General features: G+C 34.1%; 2 protein-coding genes across 6 annotated transcripts in view; one reads left to right on the forward strand and one right to left on the reverse strand.

Moving 5' to 3' along the window:
* The window catches only part of METTL21A (methyltransferase 21A, HSPA lysine), a 56306-nt gene extending 41573 nt beyond the window's left edge, over positions 1-14733 (forward strand). The window contains exons 4-5 of the transcript XR_009520112.1: positions 1158-1366; positions 12141-14733. The gene's annotated coding sequence lies outside the window, so the exon portion shown is untranslated. The remainder of the gene's footprint in view (positions 1-1157; positions 1367-12140) is intronic.
* CREB1 (cAMP responsive element binding protein 1) overlaps positions 1-25520 on the reverse strand; it is a 56959-nt gene that overhangs the window by 23676 nt on the left and 7763 nt on the right. For 3 of the 5 annotated variants that reach the window (XR_009520111.1, XM_060016215.1, XM_060016214.1), the window contains exons 2-5: positions 14755-14876; positions 8685-8831; positions 7924-7965; positions 1424-1524 (exon numbers count right to left, since the gene is read on the reverse strand). Coding sequence is in view for 4 of the 5 variants with exons in the window: in XM_060016215.1 (XP_059872198.1) it covers positions 1424-1524; positions 7924-7965; positions 8685-8831; positions 14755-14868 (404 nt within the window). In the remaining variant the exon portion in view is untranslated. The remainder of the gene's footprint in view (positions 1-1423; positions 1525-7923; positions 7966-8684; positions 8832-14754; positions 14877-25520) is intronic. The other 2 variants (XM_060016216.1, XM_060016217.1) reach the window with 2 other exon arrangements.

Consider the following 25520-nt stretch of genomic DNA (forward strand, 5'->3'; position numbering starts at 1 on the left):
ATGAGAGCAAGTGAGAACCCTTCAAGGATTTCCTCTGGGTAAAAACTGATCACTATAAAGCTGGGCTGTTCCAATAAAAACCAGTGTGTATTATTTAATTCCCATTTCTCCAACTTCACAAAAACATCTTAAGAATTTTGTTAAAGATCTTGTTATAATCAAGACATAGAGGCTAGGTTTCAAGAGTTCATAAACCAAAAGCAAAATAATGGTATACTCCACTATGGAGGTTTGATTATAAGGGAAGATATTATCATCTTTCATAAAAGTAACGCTTTCTCTACACATGTGTGGTCTCAGGCATCTTTTATTTGATTCGTAACTGAAGTGCTATATAATGATTTTTGCTGGGATATACACTATAAGCCAATTAAAGGCAAATAAAAGATTTTTTTTCAACATAAAACTCATATAAGGTCTACAGCTAAGATTTGCCTAGAATTTATATATAGAGAAGCCATGTAGCTTGTTTCTTAGTACCAGGTTGAATCTGCTTCAGGATCAAATATCTTATATACTAACATGAGATACATTTCGAAGTTAAAAGATAAAACTAGCTATATTTTGAAAAAATTATGAGTATAAATAAAGGTAACACATACTTGGTAACAAAGAATTTCTTAAGACCTCAAAGTCAATTTATAGGTATTTATTTAGGGTCCTTAATTTATTTGTAAGGATAGAGAAAAGGGCTAGCTTAGCAGCCAGGAAAGTGGGAAAAAAAATTTCAACATCCCTTTGAAAAACAGAAATATATATTAATAGAAATAATTCAGGCTAAAGCAGGGAAGAATAAGTTTGAAGTTCATTAAACTCTGAAGTAAGCTTATGAAGATTTGTGGAACTGCTCTTCCTGGAGATATTTAATATGGAGCCAATTTCTACATAGTATTAGAAACAGTTTTGGTCCATCTTGGAGGCAAGGCATGGATTTACACAACTTTTGTAGCTGAACACAAAACTACAGTAAGGTGCCCCTAAAATTAGGGAACATCAGCAAAACATCACCCTGAACAACTATTAAATTAACAAGCAGCTATCATGCTAAGTACCATGGCATAAGAAATGTGTTGTGAAGTAGGTAGTGTAGCCTCAGAATTGACATATAGCTAGAAAATGCTATAACCTTATCAAATGTATTCCAATCTTTTTAACAGAAAAGCAGCAGCCAGCAAAGTCTACAAAAACAGAAGGAAAAAAAAAAATCAGTGTTTATCCAGGACTGTTCAGAGTAAGAAGTGCTCTTATTCTGTACAGTAAGGTTCTACTTATTTGAGAGAAGCAACTCAAGATGAAGAGAAGTATTCTGTATGGTCCTGAATCCAGCAGCTCATTGGCCTTCCGACATCTCTTCATCTGCAACTACGTAAGGGTACCTTTATACTTCTGATTCTAAGTTCATTTAACTATTAATTTTCCATACCTGTAGGAAGGCCTCCTTGAAAGAATTTCTCTTCGTTTTTGGGAATCGGTTACACTATCCACTGACTCCTGTGAATCTTCACTTTCTGCAATAGTTGAAATCTGAAAATAAAGAAGAACTTTATCTTGATAATCAAATTTAGTTCTCATAAAACTTTTATGAATTTTAAGAAAAAGTGAAATACAAAAGGACATATATAAACCTTATATGTGATTCGGTAGAAAAAAAATCAGTTTTTATGGGAGTCAACCATACCATCCCTTTCCTCTCCCCTTTACTCATCCTACAGAAGTCAGAGGACCTAAAATTTTTTCATCAAAACCAGCCTAATCTCTTTCAGGACTTCTTGTAATCAACCCAGAATGTATCAATATTACTTGTCAGTTGTTTTCTTACAGTTGTTAGAACAAAACTACCAAGTAAAATAAAGTTTCTGACATGAAAGAAAGAATAAACAACTAAATATTTGGCCATTAAGTCTAGTGCCTATACAAATATTTTCCTTTAACTACTGGGTAAATAGTTTTGAATATATTTACAATTGTACAAGTAAGATCGGTGATCCTTCAACCGTGTTCCAGATGGTTGTTCCTAACAATTTTGGAAGAAGCCCTCTGCTACATATAGACACGTTTCAAAGTTGGCATTCTACAATTTTTATTAAGCAAAACTTCAAGGTAAAGGACTGTGCATTTCTGGAAAGTATCCTTGGATTGAGAAGTAATAAAGGTAAGTTGAATACAGATTTTACATGGGATAATAACAGCAACTAGCATTTATTGAGAACTTACTATGTGCCAGGTGCTATGCTAAAGCATATACATATATTACATTACTTAGTACTCACTAATACTTACAGGAACTTTACGTGCTAGATAAGTACAATTATTATGTCCACTTTACAGATGGAAGAACTGAGGCACAAAGAGTTTAAGTAACTCACCCAAGTCACAAAGCTACGAAGTAGTGGAGTCACTGTCACACTTGACATCTCAATTCTAGACAGCCTTACCAGCATCAAAATCCTGTTGGTTCCAATCTCAAACCAGTTTTGTCAGAAGCAGCAACCCAGGAACGTCTTTAGACCATTTTTAGACTAGAAGTTCACTCATCTAGGCAAGCTTGTCTGTCAAATTTATACTGCCAAGTTTCTCTAGTCTAATCAGCAGGAGCCTCCTGCTCTTTCCTGAACTAGGTGAGCATCATGCTGTAAGAGTGAGAATTAGATTTAGCCAAGGCAAAAGGGTCTCTGTAGGTTAGCTCCCTGAACAAAATTTATGGCAATGGCAATAAGAATGAACACATTTAGAGGAACTTGAGAAATCAAGTATGTGGTCTGAGCCTAAGGGTTCTGGACAGCAGGTACTCATTTTCACAGAGCTTTGTGATAGACACTCACTTTAAAATGAAATTTGCTAAATCTAGTAATGCTTTACAAAATATGTCTATAATAAAGTAATGTATGTGCCCCTCCAAACACTTTAAAGTATAAACGGTATAGTCTTATAGACCTAAAAATTAACAGGTAACACTGAATGAATCCAGAAATGACTGATAAAAAGATGGACAAGGCTGAATTTAGTCTGTGACTCTCTATAGAGTAATAATGCTATAGTTACTGCCAAAGGAGCACCCAGAACAATTTCCTACTTCTGTAGCTGCTGTTAACTAGCCCACTCAGCATAGTCTCTGCACAGACTTTCTCATAGATGTAGAGCGATGAGTTGTGAAACAGCCTTAGCAGAGAGTCAGAATTTCGAGGAATAACAAGAAGACTGAACTCAAAGTGGATAGTATCCTGACAAGTGTTTACCCTCATTAATGCTTCTCAGAACCTTAGTTTCTCTATTGTTCTTTCTGCCTTTTTTTGGTTTAACCCTCATTCTTACAACCTTCTTTTAAGGATACATAATGACTTAGGCACACTTTCCCAAGTTGAAAGTCATTAAAACAACAATTTTAAAGCACGCTACATAAACCACCCATAGGACAATTTTGAAATGAAATAAATTATCATTGCGTATTAAATATATGGCCCTTAATTTTTCCCCCAAACTCAATGGATCTATTGCTCCCAGTAAAACGAAAAGTCCCCCTTTCCTCTCATCTGAAAGAATTTGTCAATTCATACAAAAGGAATTAACTTATCACTCTGTCGTGACTGCAACTTAAAAAAAAATTGAAGTATGATTGCTGTACAATATTATATAAGTTACAGGCATACAGTACAGTGAGTCGCAATTTTTAAAGGCTATATTCCACTTACAGTTATTATAAAATATTGGCAAAAAAAAATATTGGCTATATTCCCTGTGTTGTACAATGTATTCTTGTAGCTTATTTTATACATAATAGTTTGTACCTCTTAGTCCCCTACTCCTACATTGCACCTCCCCGCAGGTAACCACTAGTTTGTTCTCTGTGAGTCTTTTTCTTTATATTCACTAGTTTCTTGTATTTTTAAGATGCCACATAAAAGTGATATGTACTGCAACTTGTTAAATGTAAAGGGAATTCAGAACTATTCAGTACTACGTAATGAATGTAACATTTCCTCTTTGGGGGAATACTATCCAGAGAGAACTTAGAATTAGGAAGTCAACTCTTATGGTCTATCTACCAAAAAGCAAAAGAACCCAACCCCACACCCCCAAAACCAAAAACAAATCAAAAAACAAGAAAATCCCAAAACCACTGAACCCACATTTCTAAGACCATTAAAAATCATGCCAAAAATCCTTTGATAATAAATAATAGTTTATATGTAATAGGTTATTAAAAATACCCACATGAAAAATTATATCCCAATTTTAAGTATCACAGTCTACCATCACATTTCAACGATAGATACCCTTCCTCTGGTCCTCACCTCCTGTCACCTCTTATTAACCCCTTCCTGAGCTCCTTAAATAGGTCTTTAACCATGGCCACTTATATGTTAAGAAATTTTCAAAAAGCCAAACCACCACCTGTACATGTAAAGTTTTACATCTATATTTCTCTGTTTTCTCTTAGTTTGTTAAAAACCCATATATTCTGTTTATAAGGGGGGGAAAAGTCCTATTCTGATGCTATTTGAAATTTCAAAATAAAATATACAGTGACTAGAACAAAATTTAAAAAATGGTTGTATTAGATGTTTTCTCAAACTATACATGGTACCCTGGAAACTTAAGCACTTTTCTTGGGTAGAGTTCAGACTCAGGTTTAGGTACAGTTTTTACTCACTGGATCAAGAAGTTTAATAAAAGTCTAGAGCAATAATCTCCAAACTCTTCTGATCTGCAGATCTCCCTTATAAATTAATTATAAGATTATAAATTAATTATAAGAAAATTTTATATAAGCATATATATTTATTTACAAGTTTTATCTATATCATAAAACAAATTAATTTTTAAAGAGGATAAGTATAAATATTAAAATACATCTGTTAATTTCTTAAAGATAAATCATTTAATATTTCATAACAGTGAGAATGATGTGCTTTAATATGATTAATTAAAAATCATTTAGTATTTTATAACAGTGACTCAAAAATCTGATTCTAAGCTTGGACTTTCTGAAATGTGATTTAACATCTGCTATTGTTTAAAACAATCATTTTTCATTTTCATCTGTCAATTACACAAACTTCTGATGGGATTTACTAGTATATTTTCATCTCCCTGGCTCTTGGTCAGTTATTATATGCTAATAAAAGGTTTTATATTTTAACAAATAAGTTCAACACCTACTGAAACTCTAGAAGACTTCTGAATAGTTTAGAAACTCTATTTCCAGAGTTTTGAAAGTATATAGATTTGAGTTTTTAGGGTACAAATTTACAGTTTGCAGGTAAAAAAAAAAAAAAGTATGGGAACATTTCCAAACTTCTATATTCAAAATATTCTGTCCACAGCACAAGTTTCTTTCAAGATACAGTTATTCTCTCATGCATTGTTAAAATGCCACTTTCTCTCAGAAAGGACAGTTGAAAGGAATTTGTTTCTTTCAAAAATATCTGTTAGGTAACATATCCCTTGCAAGTCATCCCTTGCTTGCCATTGTTAAAAAGATCGGAAACTTTGGAATACTTGTCTTATGTAAAAAGCAAACAAGTAAACTCATCCTTATGTTAAGCAACTCAAGTACTTTGCTATATGATAATCACTGAATCTCTATCTTGCACAAAAGATTTTTATTGTTGTTCCCATCACATCATGAAGTACTGTAAAGACTGTATCAGAAAGTTCATCTCCAACCGCTATCCCTCTTGCTCACTCTATTCAGGCCACTTCTTGCTATTCTTTGGTACATAAAGCATACTCTCACTTCTGAGCCTTTGGACTTGCTTTCATTATTTGTATGGCTTAGCCTCCTTCACTAGTTTATAGTTTCACTGCTCATCGTGTTCCCTGACCACCCTACCTAAAAAAAACACCCTTCCCTCCACATCATTCTCTATCCCTTTCTCCTGCTTTAATCATCTTCCCAGCACTTAATCCTCACCTGACACATTTTATTTTTTCATTGTCTCTCTTCGCTCAAATGTGATCTTCATGAGAATAGAGAAGTATTATTTGTTCACTGCTGTCTTTCATATCTGACTGGCACATAGCATGTGACCAATAAAAATTTACTGAGGAAATGAATGTATTAAAAATGCATCCAAAACTAACAAGTGAGGATGCCACTGTTAACTTCTATACATTTGTGTAACTCCCATTATTTTTGTGGGAATTCTTACATAATCTGTGAGATTTGATGTACATATATACATAAGGATAATGTTAGGGCACCAATGTCAAGCCATACATGAAATATTAGTAGTTTAGTTTCTAATACTCTGAGATGAAAAAAGATAAACAGAAGTCTTATTCTCACATCAAGAGAAATGTACCTTGTATATTTTGGAAATGCTGTTCTAGAATACTAATATTCTCCCATCGAGAAGTTTGAGGAATCACCTCTCTCCTTGTTTGATCACCTCTTCTGATATAAACCACTTCCTACTTATTAATGCTAATCACTGTTAACCAGCTAACATTACCATTAAAGTTTAATAGCTTCTCCATGGTTTAGGGCCTTTAAAGAAAAAAATACTGTTTATGTTTCTGTTTGTAGAATTCAGGCTTTTAATTATAAGCACAGCTCACTTTGATGGAAAAATCTATTTTTGAAAAGATGAATACACATTTCTATAAAGTTAATGGTCATATAACCCCAGGTCCAAATTATTATTATTACTCTTACCACAAAGTAAAGATTAAAATTAAGAATATAATCAACAATTAGGCATCATATATTAAAACCAATGTTTGTAATCTTAGCAAATTTTGTGATAATTTTTGTGTGTTCTTTATAGAAAGATCTCCCACTGTAAGTGAAAAAGAAAAAGTAAAGGTTAATGTGGGGTCTGGAATCTAGGTCTCCTGACTAGCAGGTCAGGTTCTTTCCACTATCATCAAGAGGAAGATAAGAGCAGGGAATTAGTAATGGCATACATAGTATGAAAAACAGTTAGGAAGCATTCAATGAAATAAAAACTGAGGCACAGGACAGGAGACTATTGTTCAGTCAGTGTGGTTCCACAGAAAAATCAAATTCTTCAGTCTTTACCTGGACTATACTGTCTCCTACTCAGTAACAACAAATTCCATTCCCAATATCTTTCAGTATGGAAATGCACAGAACTTGATGATTTTATATCAAAATATTCTTTCTTTTTTCTCCACCCCCCCACACCGCCCTGCCTTAAATGTCCAAGCAAACCAAAGGCACAGGGACAGAATGAAGCAGAGGTGGGTTAACAGTGGCTCAATGACTCAATAGTATGATATGGCTGACAAAATCTGGTATATCCTTTGATGATACTGACAGAATGCTTCTAGGACAAAGGAGGGACTTCTCCCCTCTCCAAGTATCAATCAATCTGGCTACTAAACTCAAGGAAAACACCAGAGTTCTCACCCACAAGAAGACAACAAGGATGGTGAAGAGGAATCAAAGCTATGTCATATATAAATGGCTGAAGAAAAACAGGCATTTACTTAGTCTGGACATTTTTTTTAAATGGGAAGGATGTGGAAGATGGGGAAAAGGAAGCAGCCCAATAGAAAAGAAGTTAAATTTGCTTAACTAGTTTCTGAGAATAGAATTGGGACCACTAGGTAAAAGTTTTAGAAAGATATTCTGGTTCACCACAGGAAAGAATATTTTAGCAATTACCCCCAATTATAAATCAGTTACCTCTGGAGATAGAGCATCCTTTCTCTGAAAGTGTTCAAGTAAAGCTGGACTGCCATTTGGAGGAGGAGAGAAGGATATTATATAGGGAAATTAAGCAACAGACTAAGGGCTGGGTAGGTAACAAGTTTGGCCTAGACCTAGAAGATCTCTTAAGATTTTTATTCAAACCTTGAGTTCTATGTTTATAGAGAGGGACAAAGATATAAAGAACAATTTCTCACCTTCCTTTCTAAAAATAGTTCTCTCCAAATCTAGGACCTAGGACTCACCTGAGTTCCGGAGAAAAGTCTTTTTAAGTCCTTACAGGAAGACTGTGAAGCAAAAAATATGAAATGGGAGGCTGGGGTTATGGCCTACTTGAATGAACGTTCAAGTCTTTTTTTTTTCCCCAATAAGCTCATCGAAAAGATGTATACTGCCCTAGGTTCCCTACAGTTAAGTAGAGGTTTACACACCTTTATTCCCTTTGGATCCAAACCAAAGGAACAATCTTTCCAAAGAATAAGATAACATGCATGGAAAAAAACCCCTGATTCTTAAAGTGCACTTTCTGAATATATCATTTCAAAGTTATATACTCTAACTTAGAATCCTAAACATAGCTGGTTTTCTCTACATTCAAATAATATCTTAGGTAAGGTTATTACTTTTTGACAAGGGTTATTTTTTCCAATTGCATGTTTAGAAAATAATTACAAAGTTATTATTTTTGTATCTTAATTTTCCCTAACTGAGGTACATCAGCCTTATAGTCTCTCCCAACATTTCCACTTTATCCCATATACTTTATGATTTTTCCCATTCAATTGTTTTCCTTTTTTAGTTTAAGAAAAAGTTTTTTCTTATATGTCTGTTCTTGTGTATATATGTTCCTATACTTAAGGTGACTACAGATGCAGCATATTCCATAATTACTGTAAAGTAAAATAAACTCTGAACTAGATATGTTCCTATTTTCATAATGAAAGGAGAGAGATATGGCTATAAACAACAGTTATGAAAGTAGATGCAGAACTTTTTATACACATACCTGAACTGTCTGGACTTGTGGAGACTGAATAACTGATGGCTGGGCCGCCTGAATAACTCCATGGACTTGAACTGTCTGCCCATTGGGTAGCTGTACTAAAGTTACGGTGGGAGCAGATGATGTTGCATGAGCTGCTGGCATAGATACCTATGGTGTTGAACATGGAAAAAAATTACCATCACAGATACCTCCTGGGGAGTACTCATGTTTAGTAAGAAACAACTCTTTGGCAGCAAAAGGAAGACCCTCCTGCTAGGTTAAGTATTCCATTGGTGTGAAAGAAACTAATCATTAAACTTAATATTCTTTTTGAAGAAAGACTACAAATGCTTCCCATGCCCCCTACTTTTAAACTCCTCCCAAATGACAAAAACCAAAAAACTATTTTAATGTAACATCAAAATATATAACACAGACTTCCTTTGAACACTAAATACCACTTTATTTGTATAGTGCCTTACATTTTCCCACCTGCTTTCATATTCAGTTTCTCATTTTGCCCTTCGAAGAAATCAGACTGGTTAGAATAAGGGTTATCTCCATTTTAGAGACAGAAATATGAAGTGCTCCAAGAGATTAAGTCACTTACCCAAGGTCAAGAGATATGCTAGCTTTGAAGAAACATAAGTCTTCAGAATATCATGTGTTAAATAACCCATGTTCTAAAACATAACTGTTCCCAAACTTGGGCAAAACTTAGCTACTAAATCTAGAACAAATACATATCTTACAGTATACAGCATATTTATCTCCTGTAAACTAATTACAAGTATGCCTTTCATTAATGAGAAAGTGTTAATAGATATTATAAACTGAAAATTTCTATCCTCACCCCACCCACTGAACTGATAATAATTGATATTTCAAGGATTTATTTTCCTCTTGAAGAAATAAGGGAGCAGAACTGAAAGAATATGAGACACCAGTTTTCTCCTGAGGCACAAAGGGGGCAGATTTAATGACTCAATACCCAGGTTAGAAGGGTTCTTAAGTCATACATGTCTATCAGATGGTATTTACTGTTCCTGTGCTTGAATGCGTTTGGGGGTAGCAATTTTATTTGTTCATTTGGTAAAGTTATTGCGGATATGTGTGTCAGAAACAATGTTAGAACTGAAACTACAGAAATGAGAAAGACATAGGTCCCTGCCCTAAACGAAATTATTAAGGCATGTGTATGAAGGAATGGGGAAAAGAACACAAATAAATATAATTCAGTGAAGTAATGAGGTTTGCAAAGGGAAGAATGGACACACTGAGGAAAGCTACCCCGCCCCACCCAAGAGGAGGGGAGGCTACCAGGGAAGCATGTGAATTTGAAATAAAGAATACAAGTAAGGCACGTTATTATGATTTGCAGGGGGGAGGCACAGAATTCCAGGCAGAGGGTAGCAATGGCAAAAGCAAAGAGAAACAGCAGTGTCTGTAAATGGCAAAGAGGGATGACCAGCAGCCAGTACTACTGGAGCACATAAGTGTGTTACTATATGATGTAGGAAGTGTGGAAAGATGGAATAACAGAGGTAGGCAGAGGCCAGATGGGCTAGTCATGAAAAATCTTACATATGTTACGTTAAAGAACTTGCATTTTACCGTGAGATTGGGAAAAGCACTGAAGGGCTTTTGAACTCCTGAATATCATGGTGAGGCTTGCATTTCAGATAGATCACTTTAATTTAGTGGCAGTGTGAAAGACACTTATCTCAGAGGAAGAAAAAAGTGGAGGTGAGACCAACTGAGAAAGTCTATATATAGCAGTAAGGGTGAGATGATAAAGGCCAGAAATTAGGCATGAGTTGTGGTAGGGATGGGAATGAGAGAAGTGATTTAATGAAAATTCAGGAGGCAAACCAGAAAGGGCTTTATGAATGACTGATTGAAGGAGGTGCGACAGAAATCAAAGACGACCCACATATTTCATGTTTGGGTGAGAATTAGTAGACTATGCCATAAAGAGAGAGAACACAAAAAGAAGCTTATGGGTGGTTGGGGCAGTGGTGGAAGATGATGGAACTGATATGATATCTGAATTTGTAGAGATGTTTAGCAGGCAGTTAAATATTTGACTATGAAGCTTGGGGGAGATACCCACTGAAGGTAGAGGCTAAAACCATGAGCTTCTCCTTTGGACAGTTAGGAAGGCCTTCCTTATCAATCGTTTTTCTGGCTACTATACATCTTATTTTTACCTTGTTTTCAAAATGTGGTCCATGGACGACCACCATTAGAGTTATATAGGGTGCCTGTTTATAAAGTCAGAATCTCTGATGAACCCAAGGACACTTTCGCCTACGCCAAAGTTTGAGAACCAAAACCATAATTTATTTAGAGTATCCCATCTCAATGGAAAGCTCTTCTAATATTTGAAGCAATTAGTACGTCCTCTTCTCTGAGTATTCTCTAGGGTAAACATAACAAGCTCACTCAACAAATAATCCCTTTTCTACCCTAATTATTCTACATAATGGCTACTCTCACTGTAAGTTTATAAAATACAGATATACCAAAAAAGAAAAAATTGCTTATATCCCTACCACTCGGAGTTAATCACTTAATATTTCTGCTGTAGATGTAGGTGTTTTTAAAGATGCATATATACACTCAATTTTCATAACACTATCACAGAATCTACTTTATCTTTCAAATCCATTCTAAATATCTCTTCATACCATTAATAGTATTCTTTAATGATAAAGAATGGTATAATGGTAAGAATTACATAATTTGTTTAATAAATCCCAACAAATTATTGGAATTAAATTATTAGTAATAATTAATTAAACAATAATAAAATCACTAACTTAATATTATTAAATATTAAATTACTGAATATACAAAAAATTATTATTGAATATTTAGGTTTTCAAATTTGCCTATTACAAGAAAGTTATTTTACAACAAAATTGCAACGATCATCCTTTTACCCAACTCTTTACTTAAAACCATCCATAAAAATTAACATTCCCATACTCGAAACCAACATTGTTTTTTTTTCCACTTAAAAAAAAAATCTCTGTAAATTCTAAAAGTAAAATAAGGCATTTCATTATTGTTTTAGATCGACTTTCTTCCTTTACTAGTTAGGCTGAATTTGTGTTTTTACTGTTCATTGATCACATCACAATGGTCTTGGACTTGAAAATTTTATTATATATTTCTAGTATTAAAGACTGACAACCAAAATATAACTGGTATCAGAATTGAGAGAAATAATGTCAAAAATGTATAATATATGTGTTAAGAACTTGGATGAGCAAGTAAAAAAAACTCTGTAATTAGGTATTAAAAAGAACAACAACAAAAAATATAAATGGGAACAGACACTAGCTTTCCTAAAATTCAAATATCATGTCATTCCACTTATCAGTGATTATATGCAAATCGAACATGTGAATATAATTTTGTTCTTTCTTGAATTTCCAATTAAGCTTCATGACACTGATTTTGTTTTTATAGGCATAATCACACCAGCAGAGAAGAATGGGAAAGGAGATAACAGTAAGAGTTTTGGAGGCTGGAAATGGATGAATGGTAATGAACTTGGAAAACCTCAGAAGGCCAACTCATGAGGCAGAGGCAGGGACAGACTGATTTCTGCCACAAAGTCCTTAAGAGGCTCAGGATCTAAGGCACCCCAGAAGGCAGAGTGAAAGGAAAGGCTGAAAATAAGGAAGGCTGATCGAAGGTCTTTGAAAAGCAATTGGATCCCCTCTTCAACTCTCTGTGGAAGAATAACTAATCTATACCCTATGCTGACAGAGAAATGGAGGTTTATTTTCTGGATAGGTGGTTTCTTGACTGCCTAACACCAGGCACTGCTGAGGTGGGTACTAAGTCCCAGTCCTCTTCCCTCGTCTGGCTCAAAGGTCTTTACCTATAAGCAGAAGATTAGTAAAGCTTTTCTCTGCAAATGTGACCAACACTAATGGGAGAAGAAAGACTTAAGAGATAATGACACAATAAAGATGTAAAAAAAAAAAAAAAAAAAAAGAGATAATGCCAGTGGGATGCCACAATCATCCTACCGTGAAGCTCAGAACTCAGATGTTAGGCCCCAAAAAGAGCCACAGAACTACCAATACAGGTTTTTGGTTCCCTACTTTTAAATGTAGGCAGAAAACCTCGAGTTATGAAATACTCAAGGAAATCTTCTGATAGGAAAGATGGTGACCAAAACAGACAGAAGGGAGAAAAGGTACACAGAAGAAAATCTATGTGGAAAGAAAACTTAAAACTTAATTAATATTATCAGAGGTAAGAGAAAATACTGCCTTTGTGAAACATAAAGAGGATGCTATTAAAACACAAAAGGACTATTCAGAAACAAAGGGAACTCTTGGAAACATGACAGCAGAAATAAAAAAAATCTGACAGATGGGTTGAAATGTGAAGTTGAGAAAATCTCCCAGAAAGACAGAGACAGAAAACAGGAGAGAAAAGATGAGAAAATCAGAGAAACAGTCCTATAGGTAAAATATCTGGATCACAAGAATCCTAGAGAGAAAGGAGAAAGAAAAAAAAATCATCAACCAAATAAAGAAACTGCCCAGATTTGAAGACCCGAGATTCCACTAAAAAAAAAAAGCCCACTGAATACAACTGCACAATGGATGAAAACTGCTACAAACCAAGGCCTTGATGATGAAATAGTGAAGCACTGCTAACAGAGAGATTTTTACAAGATAACAGAGATACAAAGTAAGAAATGGATTTAGTCTTTTCAAACAGCAACACTAGAAGTTGACTGTGGATCAATGCCTTCAAAATTTGAAAGAAAAATGATTTCTTTACCCAGTCAAACTTGCTCAAGGGACCACTGGAAACAAAAACTCCATAAGAGAAAGACAGTAGGAAGAAAGGAATTTCCAGGATGACATTATTTAGTGGACGTGGAGGACAACCAGACCAGAAAATGATGTCCCAAGAGATAGATATGTTGAAGGTTGTCACCACCAAGATCCCTGCTGGTATTATATCTTCTTTTTACCACAGGGCTGAATGTTTGGATGAGCCCATATTCTTATCTGTGCACATTTGCCTTGACCATGTGCTAATGAAGTCCTGATGCTCTTACCTTCGTTCCCACACCTGCTTCATCTTGAGTACTTTTACTTCATCCCTAAATGTATTCTGCTTTGCCTTACACCTGAGGGCTGGAGGTGGGTCCAGGTGATCTTAGGAGAAAACACAAAGCAGCCCACCGCTTCTGACTACATTCCTGCTGGAGATCTAGTATTTGGCCCATATTTTAGCTCAGTGTGGTTACCACCTGTGGTTAGCCCTCTATATCCCAAGACCCACTGTTGCTCATGACTCCTCTAAGAGAGCTTTTAAACTCTTTGTGAAGCTGAAGCTCAACATACCAGAGCCTTGGCTAGGATTATTTTCTTTTGGGAGCTTTCATCTGAAAGAGGCAATGTCACATTTTCTTACCTAGCAGGTTATTGTTTGCTACTTGGTTTTTATATTAACCACCTTTCTCACTCATATATATGCCAACAATTATTAATAAAATAAAACATCTGAGAAAAAATACACAAGAACAAAAATGAGAATATAACCTTAGAATGCTTAAGACAAAGACAAAATGAAAGAATCATGAATCATATTTAAAATATACAGGGACAAAAACTATCATCCTTGAAATTTACTGTGTGTCAATTTATTTGCTTATCCTATTTTTTAGTTTAAGCACATGTAAATTTAGCCTTTCAGATTATCTGCATTCCCATGCTCCCAAATAAATCTGTATGACATGAAAAAAAGCAGTTATCATATTAGGTTTTCTTCCTTTAAGAGACAATCTACCCATCAGTTTAAATGTAATTATTTCTGAATTATGTCACTACAAATAGTGTGTTAGTGTTTAACAATACATTTTTCTGTTATGTTACTGAATCAATACTATCATTTCTAAAATTAGGCTAATACTAAGTAAATAGGAATTTTGATATTCTAAGAATGTTTCTGCTCATTTTATGTATATCTCTGTAATAAAAACTAAGTTCTCTTGTTTAAAACATATTCCTCTTAGAAGAGACAACTTGGAATCTCTCCATGTATTTTATACCTGGGCTAATGTGGCAATCTGTGGCTGGGCTTGAACTGTCATTTGCTGGCTTTCAGCTTCTGTTACAGCTGCATCTCCACTCTGCTGGTTCTCTGCTCCAGATTCCATGGTCATTTAGTTACCTACAATAATATGGAAGAGTGTTACAAGCACTACAGTGCTTTGTGCTTTTGTGGTTTTAAAGGCAATTTTCAAGTTGTAAATAAGTATATGTGGTGGTTAGGTTAGCAGATGCACTCAGAAATCTAGTTAAACTATAATGTAGTTGAATTACTGTCAGACTTGTCCAAATACGCTGAGCTAAAAAGTTCTAGTCTTTTCAAAAAAGAAAGAACTTTTTCCTTTGCCATTTCTTCCCAATGGGATATTACTCCATCTATTATAGAAGACGGGATTCCTCTCTTCCATGAATCTTCCCAACTAACAAGGGGAGGAAGGGCAGCAGCATAATTATAATTTTTTCAAAAATGTATCAATCAGGTAAGGAGGGAGGGTAGAGAGTAGAAGTGAGTTGATGACAGGGTCTATGAGATACTGGCTTCAAGGTACCGCCTATATGGGTATTCCCTCCTATTATAGGGAAGAAACAGAAGAATTATAAGCTACTTCCTTGGGAAATTATTGGTGGTAGGACAAAATAGCCCAGGTTTCAACAGCCCAAGTTATTGGGTATCAAGGTAGAAAGGTGGGATTAATAGACACAGAGTCAGACCTCAAACAACTGAAAAGGTTACTTCGTGTTCTGACTCCTTACCCTATATATAGTGTGCAACATTACACACGTGTGTGTGCGCGCGTGCACACACACACAATAAAACACCTTTTAAAATTTTAACTGCAAAATTCTGGATAAGTTAATCAAGGCTGATCTTTCTTACTTTTTGGAAGCTGCTTTGCTAAGAGTTTACTATATTTCTTAGATCTGGCACTGGATGACAGCAAAAGTGAAGAGAAATTCCTAGCAGCAGTAGCTGCTACCTTGAGGTTAGGGAAATTGATTATATATAGCAGATATAACTAGGAAAGCAACTGTGTCTAAAGGAGTCACAATAAAAGGGATTACTTCTTATTTGTGTACTACTGTTACCATTCAGCACCTAGCATATTACCTGTCAAAAATAAATTTAATAGTGAGGACTACCTATGGTGATTCCATAAACAACACAAGAACTCCAATGCTTTTCCAGAATTTATTACATTTATTTCATAACTCCGACATCAAAATAGTCACTGATCCTTATGTGATTATTACATGCCATCAGAATGTATCACATGCTAACATTTTGCCATCATTCACAGGATTCTATAAAAAGAAAGTGTTTTTACAAGTGACAGTTAAAAATGAAAATATCTCTGTAGAAATGAATATAAATAATGTAGAAATACAGAAGCCACCAAACAGATGACAAAGGAAAAGATCAACAGACGACTACATAATTATTTAAAATGTTAATATGACAAAAGCCACCAAGACAAGTACACAAGGAGAAAATATCTGCTACATAAAATCAACACAATAACATCTAGAATACAGAGAAACTACTAATTCAGTAAGAAACTCTTATTGGCTAGTTCACAAAGATATATGTTTCAAGGATGGAATTTTTTTTTATAATAGCAGAAAACTGGAAACAAGTATCCATCATTAAGGAGGACCATTAAAAAATTAAAGCAATAAAAAATAATGAAGTCTATCTATAATGTAAAGACACATAAAGCTTTCCAAGACAGACTGAGTGAAATGGCAAGTTATGAATATACTATAAAGTAGAAGTCCATTTATGTTAAAAACAAGTAAAACAAATTGTTGTAAAGGTGTATGCATGAAAAGAGGTATGGGAAGTTATAACTGAATCATAATAAGTGGTGGCTCTGAAGAGAGAAAGATTTGATAGAACTGTATAGGATGATTTTCACCTTTTACTTTTTACATATTTTAGTACTTTACTTTTATTTTTCTTTCTTTCCATAAGCATGGATTCAGGATTACTCGCACGATTAAAGAAATTTTAATACCAGAAATGACAGATAACATTTTGAAACTCTGAACCAAAAGCTTTACTTCAGTCATGATTTTGAGATATCTGCTAAAATTTTTTAAATCTGATCCTTTTTATATGAAATTAGTATTTTTGTTTAAGATTCACCTAAACTGTTTACCCTACATTTCCACAGAGTAAAAATAACTATTTAAAAAAAATTATCAAATAACTTTATTACCCTCTGTGGTAATTCACTGAATTGTACACTTAAAACCTGTGCTCTTTTAAACTAAAAAATTTAAGAAAGACATCAAAAATAACAGAAAGCAACATCAATAGCAAAATAGTTTATGTATACTAAATACTGTCCATATTTTTGCTCTGGAAGAAAATGGCACATGAAAGCAAAAAAATCTAATCCTAGTAACAATAAAATAAGTAAATGAATCCATTTGAGGACAGTACTGAGTCAAGCTAAATAAGAGCAGAAACCCGCAAACTTTTCTCTATCTTCTCCCCTAAGTCATCAATTTAATGAGAATGAGAAGATAAATACAAATTTATCATCATAATACTTCCTTTGTAGAGAGAGAACATGCAACCATTTTTGAAAGACTTTAGTCGAAGCCACATTTTTTTTTTAACCTATGCTGTCATCCATACATCCATGTATTTTGAAACCATGTATTTTGAAACTACAAAATATAGTTTCACTCCACCATTTGATTAAAAGTAATCCAAAGCACAGATCATATTTCTTTTGTTTTTGTTTACTTTTCAGTATGTCAGGGCTACTTAATTCTTTTTTTTTTGACATTTAAGGTATAGGGTATCATTACAACTTTTTGTTTCAAAAATTAAAATATTTGACTCTATAATAATAAAAGAATAAAACCATTAGCTAACATAAGTAATTACAGCTACAAGGACACATTCAAAATAGGAATGTGATTTGCATCCTTCTTCCCTCCCCAACTAGATAATATTCTTTTTACTTATTTTTTACTTTCTTCTAAAAACAAAGTGTGGTATTTCCAATGGTTAGCATCCCCCATGTGAATAAACTGCCAGTGTTTTATTATCATTTCATTCAGGCAGACTACCAATCCTTTTTCAAGGTGGGGGACGGCCTTCTTAATTAGTTTGAGTAGATATCAACCACTTGGGCAACAGTATAATTACTGTCTCTCATAAGATAATTCAGGCCTTCCTCAAAGTACAGGTGAGAATTACTTACAGAAAAACAATTTGTTTTAGATAAGAAATTCAAAGGACTCAACTAAAACAGAAACCATTCTTTTGGTTTTCACCTTGAGGGTGCTGAAATAGCAGTCTCCAACTAAACTAGCATTTAACACGAGCACCTTAATTATGACTTTGAAAGCTTTTACTCTTTTTTTGTTTTTATCTTCAGGTGGAGAGAGAAGAGATGCTATGGTATAATGTGTACAGTCTTCAATTTTTCTATTAACCCAGGAGCAGTCTTAGCCAGCAGGGCAGTACTTCAGACACAGGATCAGTTACTAGACCCAATATGTAGGTTTCCAAAATTACTCAAGAAAGGAGACTCCTAATTCATTACACAAATGAATGCTTTCTGAGAGTGCAAAAACAAAGAAAGACTGAATACTACTGTAAAATTAAAAAAAGATCAGGTACATATGAACTCAGAGGGAATGTTGTACAAATATTGGACCTGGAATATTAGAAACAATGAATCTTAGAAATCATGGAAGATCTAGTCTTGACAGTTTTGTGAAGAATTCTTAAGAGTTCCTCCAATAATTCTGAATTCCAAAATTTATTTGGGATTGATATTTAAGATTTAGGTATTTTAATGAATTTATCCCTAAAAATTTACATAATTCTTTGAAAACTATGAACTTAAAGCAAATTTCAAAAGTGTCACTCCTAAAAAAAAACAAATTTTAAAAAATAAATTCACAAAGATACATGCCATTTTGGGACTTCCCTGGTGGTACAGTGGTTAAGAATCCGCCTGCCAATGCAGGTGACATGGGTTTGAGCCCTGGTGCGGGAAGATCCCACATGCTGTGGAGCAGCTAAGCCCATGCGCCACAACTACTGAGCCTGCGCTCTAGAGCGTGCAAGCCATAACTACTGAGCCCATGTGTCACAACTACTGAAGCCTGTGCACCTAGAGCCCATGCTCTGCAACACAACGAAGAGGAGCCCCTGCTCGCTGAAACTAGAGAAAGCTCGCGCAGCAACAAAGACCCAACGCAGCCAAAACAAAAGATACATGCCATTTTGCTACAAAAAGATACATGCCATTTTGCTACAATGGTCTTCAGAGTTCTAACTCATAACATGAAAAATAAAAAGGGAGTGATCCTGCAGTATTATGCACCCAATCTTGAGCAAAACAAAGAATGCTGTTCTAAGTAGTTGGGAAAGACCCTAACATTTGGTGGAAAGCTGGATCTGTCACCAAGTGGTCGTTGGAGAAATTAAGCTTTTTGTGTTCCAGTTTCCTCATCTGAAAACAAGAGAGATGAATTAAAAGATCTCTCTCAATTTTTAAGTGCTCTGATCTTAGGAACTGACAACACAAGATATATGCACACACACACATAATTATGCAGACCACTTAATAAAATTATATATTATTTCCTTTTAGTACATAGTTCATAGTAAACAGACTAAGAATAGGTCACCTAGCCCCTCAATCTTGGGCAAATATAAAAATATTACCATTCACATATATTACAATATATAAAATTTATCAAACAGTTTAATAGTCCCTTTTCTTAATTTTCAAAGAGGATAAAGCAGCTTTTTCTTTCCATCCTAGAAAGCTTCAAGAAATTTATCTAAGACTGTATCACTTTTGTACCTTTATAAAGACAGTAGATATTTAAAAGTTTAAAACATAGTTTAGATAAACATCCCAATAAAGTGTCAAATGACTGCTTCCATGATATTTAAAAGAAGAGTATGCTGCAATAGTCAAAGAGTGCTGGAACGCCAAAGAAACACCAGAGACAAATACAGTATTGATAAATTTGGGGATTTATTTTCTGATAAGAAAAATGGTATAAGCAAAGGCTTAAATTATAGTAGGCCTTTAGAGACATGTGTGAGTCAGTGCCTGGTGCGTGATCTTGCATAGAAGCAAGGATAAAAGATAAAGAAAAAATGGTCATCCCAAGCCAATCAGCAACTACCTGGGCAAAATGAGAATATGAGAATGATGTCTCTTAAAGTAAGTCATTGGTAGAATTTTTATGTTGCAATGTATTTTACTTCTACTTTGTAAAGCAATATATCCTGAGGTAATTCTCCACAAGTGAATAACTCACTTTTCCAAAACCAACACTATCTTCAATTTTAACAATTTATATTATATACATTATACTTGTATTACAGTATCATATCTGAGCATTTATATGTCAGGAATTGTTCAAGTTACTGGGGATGAAGAAATAAAATTTTAAAGAACTTTGTCATTGTGGAATTTATATTCTAATGTGTGGAAATAGCAGAGAGAAAGTAAACAAGTAAAATGTGTAACAAATCAGAAGGTAAGATGTGTTGGGTAAAAAATAAAGCTGGGAAGGATACTGGAGGGATTTTCAGTATTATAAAAGGAGACCAGTAAAGCCCTCATTGATAAGGTAGCATTTAAATTCACTTACCCAGCACCTGTATAGAAGTATACCAAATCAGGGATAAACTGCTGGCAGCACTAATTCTGTATTTTCTGCCTCTACCAAGTCAAGTCAACTAAAGGTCATCATCAAAAAAGAAAGCAAGCCCATATCATCACTTTTGCTAACAACCATTAAGCAAAAGGAGAGAATGCTGTAAATCTTCACTTTGTTCTTTTTCCTAAAATATTTTGACCTTTAAGAAGTGCCCAAGTCCTTACGGTCCTAAACATTCTAGTTCAAGTTTATGAAAAATAAATCCATCTCCCTTACAACTTAGTTTACTTTTTAATCCCTTAAATCTATGACAAATTTAATCCAGTCTAGGATGAGAGGTAAGTATTCAGAGAAATGCACTGTGAAGAAGAAATAATATATTCATAATTAATAGAACATATGAACATATGCTGTGGTTTTTAAAATGCAAATGACCTTAATTATAAGCAAGAAGAAAAACTTCCCCTGCACCTAGCAAGTGGGCGACTCCTCCTGAACTCTCCCATCAATCTGGAAGTCCAGGGATTTAAGGAAATCACATAAGCAGAAGTCTAACGTCTCCAGGGTGATCACAGCAAAAGTCACATTTGGGCACATGATTTTAAAACTAAATGACTAGTATGTTGTCATAGGCAGATATACTACTAAAAACATTTTGCAGAAGTATACCTAAAAACGTCTAGGGGTGATGTACAATACTTTCTACAGTTATTTTGTACCTGTTTTTAGTACTTTACAACTGCTTGAAAGCCTTGCTAGCACATTCTCACACCTTCAACATGTCTTGATTAATATTCTATAAGTGTTATGATTAATTTACTAAAGAGAGTGGCAAAATGTTCAGCTGCTACATAAAGGACTCTAGCTTCCCAGGACTCAATGACTATGTTGCACTGCCTCTTTTCCTCTACTTTTTTTTCCCCTGTATGTTTTTTGGTTGTTAACCTTGAAATACTTCATTTATCTTTATCTCGTATGTCTTATCTAGCAGAACTGAGATGTATGCAATCAATACTGGAAATTTAATGGTCCAGGTTTCTGATGCTAATAATAGTCTTTTGCTATTAAATACACCATACTTTCACTGAAACCAGCTAGGAAAATAGCATATTCAAATGCTGCATGTGTACATATACATGTGTGTAAGTACGTATATATGTACACATTCACACTCCCCTCTCAACACACATATCAACTTCAACTGTAAGAACCTTATTAGATTAGACTGATCACACCCTAGCAAAATAAGGTTATATACATACATTTTTAGGGAAAGAGAACAGTCAATGTGATAAACTAAAATAAACTGGTATCTTTATAAAGCTAAGTAAATTCTGACATAATTTTCAGAAAGTTTCCTCTATGCTCCTACTAAGGTCTTTCTCCCTTAACTAGAATACAAATCCATACTTTAGCCTACAGTCTAGATATTAGAGGAAGGCAAGGGAAGTTGTATATGAAATTAATTTTGTGTGATCTGAATTTGGTGAGATTTAATCATTTATGAGACAAAAATAAAAGATTGAAAATTTGTATGTTTTAATAAATTCTTTGTATTAATAGTAAATGCCAGTACTCAACTACCACTACCTAAAAAGAAGGCATACAACAATGGGGAATCTTTTCAATGTTATTTAATAAGACTATTTCCCTGATTTGTTTATTGGACTGAACTCAGAGAAACTGCTTTAATTAAGTTCAAGATTTGTATGTTATGATTTATTGCAGTTTTGCAGAGCATTTAAATGCTATTTTTAATTTTAATGCTATTTTTAATAGGTAAAGTTATTTAAAAATGTGTAGCATGCTCTATAAGAAAGATACTGTCCTCAAAGGAAGTACTTAACAGAAGTGAATTAGGATTTATAGAAATGTACTGCATGATTTATGATATAGCCATCCTCATATCCTAGTGTGACTAATTCTACAGTATCTTTCAGTAAGAAAGCTTTAGTGATTTCTCAAATCAAAGTTACTATTATTTTTTTAAGTACTAGCAAAATGTATTTGCCTTGTTTTCCTTCAGGTAAGACTACTCATGGCTCTGAAAGGAGCCTTCACGTATCTGGTCACCAAGAGACAAACAGTGTTGCTTAGCAAAGCAGCAACTATGACTATGCATTATTTTAGATAATAACATTTTATCCCAACCCTTCTTTGCAAACACACATCTGATACCATTTTCACACCTTGAGCCTTTCAAAGAAGTGACCCTATATAAATTTCTATATATGAAGTTCTACTAAATAGATTTTTGAAGCTGATTTTTTAAGGAAAAAGGCATTATGCACCTCCTACATACAGTTACTTTTAGAAAAGCAATTTCCGTGTTGTCTGAAGAGTGAAACTGTCTTCAAATTTTAAGTTCTGCTTCATAAACTAGCTCAAGGTTAATACTGTAAGGACCTACAAAAGTTATGCCTTGAAGTTAAAAATTTATAGCCTACTATTCCATTTACTCAATAAAACCCCAGGGACTATGTGAAAATAACTTACATTGAAATGGAAAATGAATGTCCAAGTGTTTTCAAAAATAAGTTTATAAAGTTAACGTTTATCATTTTAACAGTTCTGTTTTGAGCTAAATTTTAAAATGCTATTCTTGGTGAATTATTTACAAATTAGACATCAAAGAGTGAAAATCAGTTTTCCTGAAGTGAGACAGCACATGTTATATGGTGGGAGTCATAAGACAGGAATTCTGGTTTTAGCTGTGACTTCACAGATGGAGAACTAAAGATGTTAAGAGATTTGTAAGAACTTCACAAGACTGTTCAGGGCTATACCACCTAGCCTCAAATATTATAAAAAGTGAAGAAATATTTGACAGCAGAACTGCATGAACTATTAAGCAACATGCTAATCATTTTAATTATGTCTTGCTTACCAGAAAAATCCCAAGCACTCAAAGCACCAAGGGTATATTGAACTATATCTTAAAAATTAGCCATGGTTAATCTACAAAGTTGAAAAATGACATGCAGATGAGCAAAGACTTTACGTACAGTTTTGATAAAGACTCACTTCAGGTTTAGGTATCTTTATCTCTAATCCTGAAAGAATCAATGCTGAATCAAGTCCAACATTCCAGGTAAATGTACTTCTTTACCAATCAGGCAGTTTTTTCTGGTAATCACTTTGATTAATACAATCTCATGCTATTTTTCATGTTTCAGAGGTGGGAAGTATTAGTAAAGCATCAGAATTAACTAAAACTCAAAGGAGAAAACTTTCTTTTTAAGCTATGAAAAACGAACCTAATTTCCTTGGCTTTTAAAAAACAAATCTGTAATTTCAGTGTTTTAATTGTCTAATAAGCATTTATGTCTGCTTCCTTTAACCTGTGCAACTCTAAAGGGGGATTGGTTTTAATCTTGCCTTTTAAATCTGTGACCCTCCAAGAGGGACTCATTCATTATAAGTAAGTTTTCTGTGCACATTACATAATAAGTGTTCTGCCAAAAACTATGAGGACTATAGTTTAAAGCAGGCAAGAACCTTTCTCTCAAAGAGCTCACAAGCTAATAGTAAGAGATGAAAAATGTATTATATACATATAAAAGAGCTAGGCAAGTATAAACTACCATCAGTTTACCTATAAAGTCCCTCCAAACAAGTATTTAGTTAACAATGACTTCAAACCATAAACTATTTTGAAATGATAGGAAAACAATGAATTATGGAAAAAAGGAAAGCAAGAGCTGGCTATTTATGGTAATCTTTCTGTTGATGCTGACCTAATTAATAAGATAATGAAATCAATATATTTTTTCAAGACCGTGGCTACTTCCTTCAAGTGAACTTTTATAAACCAAAACTTAACTATTGTTGAGGAACAAAAATTTCTAGTAATCATCAATAAAGCTAGAACCTTGGAAACTTTATCCACAAAGAGATAATGCTGTTAATATTCAGAGTGATGAAGACTATGCTTCACTGTTATTTCTTGCCCAGGGAAAAGGCTCTACCAGTATGTAAATTTAAATTCTCCAGAGCTCAGTTTAGTCATCTGCAAAAAATGAAGGAGTTACTACTGCCTTCATGGTAAAAGTTTGCTAAGTGTGAATTCCCCCCCAAATAGCAGAATTTATGAGTAATATACTACACCCACACAAACATAATAAATTCTCTCATAAATAATTTGCAAAATATAGTATATTGAATTAAAATGTTTCACTCAAAGTTGTTAGTTCTTGATTTTTATCTTTGCTTCTTTTGGTCAGTCACTCAACTAAGGGATCTGGACACAGGATAAAAGAGAAGACCAGAGCAGGTGGGGTGTAACTCCAAATATGCATTAGCAGATTTAGTTATTTTTCTAACTAAAAACTAAAACTAGATTTTAGTTTTTAGTTAAATAGTGGTGTCCTGTTTGCCTGGGCTTTCAGAGATATTTAGAAAATGTCTGTTATAATTAAATAAGAATTTATGATGTCCAAGATATGACACCAAAAAGCACAAGCAACGAAAGAAAAAAACAGAACTGGAAATTGTCAAAATTAAAAACTTTCGTGCCAAGAAAGTGAAGACAATCCACAGAATGAAAGAAATTTTTATAAATCAGATATATCTGCTAAGAAGTTTGTATCTAGAATAATAAAGAACTATTACAACTCAATAAGACAAATAACCCAATTTAAAAATGAGCAAAGGATCTGAACAGACACTTCTTCCAAGATATATAAATGGCCAATAAGTACACAATAAGATGCCAGACAGCATTAGTCATTAGGCAAATGCAAATCTAAATCACAATGAGATACTACTTCACACCCACTAAATGGCTACAATGAAAAATAAAAAGTGTTGGTGAGGATACAGAGAAATCAGAACCCTTATATATTGCTGGTGAGAATGTAAAAAGATACCACCATAGGTCTGACAAACAGTCTGGCAGTTAAAGTAGTTACTATAACAATCCAGCAATTCCACTCCTAGGTATAAACCTAAGAGAAATGAAAACATGTGCAATAAATGAATGTTCATGGCAGCATTATTCACAACAGCCCCAAAGTCCAAATATACATGAATTCATGAATAAAATACTGCATATCCATAAAATGGAGTATTATTTAGCAATAAAAAGGAATGAAGTCCTGACAGATTCAACATGGAT

The sequence above is a fragment of the Delphinus delphis genome, chromosome 7 (genome assembly GCF_949987515.2).
Source record: "Delphinus delphis chromosome 7, mDelDel1.2, whole genome shotgun sequence".
NCBI classification, from domain to species: Eukaryota; Metazoa; Chordata; class Mammalia; order Artiodactyla; family Delphinidae; genus Delphinus; species Delphinus delphis.